General features: G+C 32.1%; 1 protein-coding gene across 1 annotated transcript; it reads left to right on the top strand.

Moving 5' to 3' along the window:
• Positions 1–200: 200 nt before the first annotated feature.
• Positions 201–704, top strand: LOC110778870 (uncharacterized). The gene has a single exon (XM_021983414.1). It carries the CDS (start codon positions 201–203, stop codon positions 702–704), a length of 504 nt encoding a protein of 167 aa, XP_021839106.1.
• Positions 705–6,442: the final 5,738 nt, after the last annotated feature.

The following is a 6,442-nucleotide window of genomic DNA, read 5'->3' as shown; positions in this document are numbered from 1 at the left end:
ATTACTTATGAAGTCCAAACTCCCAATATCTGCTTGGGGACATGCTATATTACATGTAGCAGCATTAATTTGCATCAAGCCAACGAGTAATAAAAAGTTCTCTGCATCACAATTGTTTTTTGGTCAGGAACCAATTAATCCATCTGAAAATCTTTGGATGTGTTGTAAATGTTCCAATTGCTCCACCACAACGTTCTAATATGGGCCCTCAAAGGAGGTTAGGAGTATATATTGGATTTGAATCCCCATCAATAATTAAATATCTAGAGCCATCTACAAGGGATTTATTTAAGGCTCGATTTGCAGACTGTCATTTTAATGAGTCAGTCTTTTCAACATTAGGGGGAGAAAATAAACAGCTGGAGAAGGAAATCAGTTGGAATGAATTATCATTGTCTAATCTTGATCCTCGTACTAAACAATGTGAATTAGAAGTACAAAAGATAATTCATTTACAAAGCTTAGCAAATCAATTGCTAGACGAATTTACTGACCCAAATAGAGTGACCAAGTCACATATACCAGCTTTAAATGCACCAATTAAAATTGATATCCCAGCAGGACAATATCAAACTGCTAGTGAGTCTACAGCACGCCTGAAGAGTGGTAGACCTATTGGTTCCAAAGATAAGAATCCTTGGAAAAGAAAAGGAGCGTCGATTGATGATGGCCAGAACGAGGAAACAAAGAATTTTGAAGGATAGAAGAAACTTTAGACATGACGAATGAAGCAATTAGGTACCTGAAAATGAAGAGATCTCAACTAATTATGTCATGTCTGGAATAAAATGGAACCGAAATAAAATCGACGTCGATGAAATTTTTGCATGAAATGTAGCAGTTGATGTTATGGATGAAAATGAGGATCAAGAACCAAAGTCTATTGAAGACTGTACACAAAGTGATAATTGGCCAAAATGGAAGAAAGCAATTGAGGCAGAATTAAAATCTCTTGCAAAGAGAGAAGTATTTGGACCAGTAGTCCGTACACCTAAAGGTGTAAAATCGGTGGTACATAAATTGGTCTTTGTGCGAAAGAAGAATGAATATGGAGAAATTGTGCGATACAAAGCACGTTTAGTTGCAAAAGGATTCTCACAAAGACCTGAAATCGATTATGAAGAAACTTACTCTCCTGTGGTGGATGCCACTACTTTAAGATTTCTCATCAGTCTGAAAATAAGAGAAGGACTTGATTTACGTTTAATGGATGTAGTCACAACCTAATTGTATGGGCCACTGGACAATGACATTTATATGAAAGTCTCGAAATGACTTAAACTGGCAGAAGCAGCAAATTCTAGTTCTAGAGAACATTACTACATTAAATTAAATAGATCTCTTTATGGATTGAAATAATCAGGGCGTGTGTGGTATAATCTCCTAAGTGAGTGCTTGCTAAAGGAAGGCTATAAGAATGACCCCATCAGTCTATGCATTTTATAAAGAGATTTGGGGTAGGATTTGTAATAATTGCACTATATGTTGATGGTTTAAACATTGTTGGGACTCCTGAAGAGATTTCACATACAGTGGAATATTTGAAGAAATAATTTGAGATGGAAGATCTTGGAAAGAATTTTTTTTTCTTAGGGCTACAAATTGAGCACCTAAAGAATGGCATCCTTGTACATCATACACAGAAAAGGTACTGAAAAGGTTCTCTTTGGATCAAGCACATCCGCTGAGTAGTCCAATGGTTGTAAGATCACTAGATGTGGATAAAGACCCATTCCGCCCTCGGAAAAATGATGAAGAAATCCTTGGTCCTGAAGTACCATACTTAAGTGCAATAGGGGAATTGATGTACCTTGCTAGTCGTACAAGACCTGACATATCATTTACAGTAAACATATTGGCAAGGTTTAGCTTATGTCCAACTCGAAGGCATTGGAATGGGATAAAACATGTACTTGGTTATTCTTTTCAGATGGGATTATTCTAACCAGACCAAAGAAGACTTAATTGGCTTTGCAGATGCAGGATATTTGTCTGATCCCCATAAAGCTCGATCTCAAACAGGATATGTGTTCACATGTGGTGGTACTACCATTTCTTGGCGTTCCATGAAGCAAACTATTGCAGCTACTTCTTCTAACCATGCAGAAAGTTTAGCTATCCATGAAGCTAGTCGTGAATGTGTATGGTTAAGATCTGTATTTCAACATATACGAGAAGATTGTGGCATATCCACAGGGAAAGAAGATCCAACGGATATGTATGAGGATAATGCAGCATGCATTGCACAACTCAAGGATGGATACATCAAAGGTGATAAAATAAAGCACATTTTACCAAAATTCTTCTTCACCCATGGCCTGCAGAAGAATGGTGGTGTACAGGTTTTGCAGATTCGTTCAAGTGAAAATTTGGCAGACCTATTTACCAAGGCGCTTCCAACAACTACTTTCAAGAAATTAGTTTACCAGATTTGATTGCATCATCTCAAATATATCAAGTTATGTAATCATGAGGGGGAGTAGATGCGCGCTGCACTCTTTTTCCCTTAACTATGGTTTTTCCAACTAGGTTTTCCTGGTAAGGTTTTTAATGAGGCAGCATCGTACGCACATTAAGAAATATTTTATTTTAAGAGAGAAATTTTTATTTTTGTATAATGGACATCCAAGGGGGAGTGTTATGAAATATAATATGGATGCCCATTATACCCCTGGAATATTCTTGGGTTCAGCAAAACCCTAACTGTTGTATCCTATATATATCCGGTACTATATGGAATAAGACACACAATAATATTCTCTCTCTTATCTCTCTTGTTTATTCACAATATTTAGTTAGTTTTTTTTAGTCTGTTTATTTCCGTCGTTGATTTCCATCTATACCTAGTATGTAAAAAGGAAAACCATAGATGATTATATGACACATGTCTCCCCATCTTTCATTCATAAAATTGTTTTTTATTTTTTTATTTTTCAATTTTTCCCTTTGTTGTTTGTTATACGAAGTATTTTACAGTTTCAACACCTCTTCCACTCCATCTTCCTCAATCAATGTCAATTCATCATTTAATTCATATATTCATTCGTCCTTTTCCACACCATCTCCCTTTTAATATTCAATATTAATTCAACATCTCATTTATATATTTATTTTAACTCCCACCTTTATTAAATCACATATTTTCACTAAAATTAGCACTTAAGACACAGTTTAACAAACATTATATAATTGTCTGTTCATAGAACGGGCTCAAAAGCTAATTAATTATAATGCAGGTCCAAGATATGAGGAACGCTATATTGTAGAGTTAAAGCTCAACCCTAGAGAATATGAATATCAAGGGGTTTTAAGATCAGTGAAAAGATATACAAAATAATAAATAAAAGAAGAAAAAATCACTCATGTGAGAAACATCAAATCATACACATAATGTAAATGACAACACACAAATAAATTAAAATACAAACATGCAAAGAAGGAAAAAATAGCAATATATAGGAAATAAAAGGTGCAGTGGTGGCTGTTGCAATTAGAATCCACGAATCTTTAACGTCCGTTGAATAATGAATTCATCTTTACAAAAATCAGCATAAGTATGAGCAGACGCAATGCCAATCGGATTCAGACGCCGGAATATCATTGCAAACGCCACCAAATATACGACCGTCAGTCTCATTCATGCATTTGTTTCTACAAAACATATGCGTCCCACAATTTTCTTTGTCCAAGCTTGGCCTATCACACACTTGTACGTTGCCTGCCATTATTTGTTATGGAATCAGTAGTTGAGTAATAAACATGGATTTTACTTATGATAACTTTTTCTAATAAATAATTTCAAAATGGCTAATACCTAATCATTTGTTGAACATATTTCTCAATATACTAACTACGTTACAAAATGATATTTACACTTTTCGTTTTAGTCCGTTTCATAATGTTCTTTACACTTTGATTTATTCTATTTTTGGACATGAAAATTCGTTATCTTATCTCTATTGCCCCCACGACATTTACAATTTTCCACTCACTTCTCTTAATTTATTCTTTTTTTTTTCTTACACACACTCACCTTTTTACCTATCTACCATACTTTATCCATGTTTTATTATATCCACCCATCTTTTTACATACTTTTCTATTTTTGTCTTAATATTTGTGCAAATAATAACCGTAAAGATCATTTTGAAACGGAGGTAGTATGTACTCTCTCTGATCCATATGTATTTCATCATGTGGGTTGGGTTACAAATGAAGAGAAAGGAAAACAAAAATACAAATTGGCTTGCCATTTAATGACAAGAACTAAATGAATCAACAAGAGTTAACATGTAAGGGTAATTTGGATATTTAGAGTGTAAAACTAAAGCAAATATTTTATTTTCTAAAATGAAAGTGGTGCAATATTGGTGAAGCTTTTTTAACATTAAAGGTGAATAGTGCGATAATATTATATTGGAATGTAGTAAGTATATATCTGTGAATAAGAAGAGAGATACTTCATCTGTTTCAAAAATTTGCAACACTTTAACTTGTACGTTTTCCAAGATACAACTTTAACCATAATTATCTAATTATCTTGTTCTAAAATAATCTTAAAATTAAATATTATAAAACTATATAATGAGATCAATTCAAAGATATTTTACTTGATAACATTTGCTTTTACTAGATTAGTAAAATATATGGTCAAAGTTGATGTATGAATAGTGACAAAACTAAAAATGTTGCAATTTTTAAAAACGGAACAAGTATTATTAAACTTTAGATTAGTAATACTACTAAACTACCTAAATAGTAAACACCGTAATATTAGTAGGTAATGCATAACTTAATTGATAATAATGATTCAATGACGTGTTACCTTGGACAACGTCCCCGAAGATCATACTCATTGCTAAGATAACAAGAAAGAGAGTTTTCAATGAAGTGGCCGCCATTGTTGTAATAAAGCTTGATCGTTAACTTGATAGAATGTATTTTATATAGACTTAGATCAATAAGTATTAGAAATTATGAAATTTGTGATTGCTTTCTATGGTATTTCTCTTTGAGCCCTTGTGTATTTATAATAGTAGACATCTGCTTTCATATAGCATGGCCGGCCTTGTAACATAATAGTTGGCAAATAATATTGTTCAGGAAAAAAGTAAAATAGTTGGCAAGATATAAAAATATGGATCACAATTCACAAGATATACTAAGAAGTAACGTTTTATAACATAGTATAGATGGCCTCTATTATAATATCCTACGTATTATCTCCACTTCATTAAGTTCTTTACGCTTTGAAAAATGTGTCCAATAATCAAAACTTTGACCATAAATTCTCTCTATTATATCTATCAAAAAATTTCATAACATATCTTGTTAGATTCGTCTCAAAATGTATTTTATAAATATTAAGTTTTTATTATTTTTTGTCTTACATAATTGGATATATTAAAGATCAAATATTACACCGGAGTCCGTGCCAATAATAAGTGTAAAGATCTTTTTGAAAGAGAGGTAGTATTTAAAATCGGTGATGTGTTTCTCTATATTTTATATGGTCAGGTACTTCTAGTTTTTGTTTTGGTTTTGTCTGATTTTTTCTGTCCTAATCTAAAAAACTTGACAAAATAGAATTTCAACTAAAAAATAATGGAGGAATTGTATTTTAGTCCTTAAAAATACTGATCAATCACAATGACACCATTTTGTCGATCGATGTCCCTTGTTTATGAATTGTGGTTGAATTAGTAATGGCCAATGGTCGTTACATACTACTACCTCCGTTTTATAAGGATTTTTATGGTTAATATTTGTATAAATATTAAAACAAAAGTAGAAAAATTGGTTGAATATAATAACATATGGATAAAATAAGAGAAATGTGCAAAAAGATGGATGTGTGTAAGAAAAAAAAATGAAATATGAGAAAATGAGTAGGAAATGGTAAATAGTGTGGGGGTAAGAAAGGTAAGGTAGTAAATTTTTTCATGTCCAAAAATAAAATAAAGTAAGTGTAAAGAAAAATATGAAACGGGCATAAACTGATGTGTTTAAAATCGGTGATGTGTTTCTCTACATTTTATCTGGTTTTATCTCGTATGGTACTTCTAGTTTCGGTTCTGATTTTGTCTGATTTTTTCTGTCCTGATCTAAATTTTCACAAAATAGATATTTCAACTAAAAAATAACGGAGGAATTGTATTTTAGTCCTTTAAAATACTCATCAATCATAATGACACCATTTTGTCGATCGATGTCCGTTGTTTATGAATTGTGGTTGAATTTAGTATTGGCCAATGGTCGTTACATACTACTACCTCTGTTTTATAAAGATTTTTACGGTTACTGTTTGTATAAATATTAAAGCAAAAGTAGAAAAATTAGTTGAATATAATAACATATGGATAAAATAAGAGAAATGTATAAAAAGATGGGTATGTGTAAGAAAAAAATGAATGAAATATGAGAAAATAAGTGGAAAATGGTA

The sequence above is a fragment of the Spinacia oleracea genome, chromosome 3 (assembly GCF_020520425.1).
Source record: "Spinacia oleracea cultivar Varoflay chromosome 3, BTI_SOV_V1, whole genome shotgun sequence".
Taxonomy (NCBI): Eukaryota; Viridiplantae; Streptophyta; class Magnoliopsida; order Caryophyllales; family Amaranthaceae; genus Spinacia; species Spinacia oleracea.
This window is presented reverse-complemented; position numbering and strand designations above follow the sequence as displayed.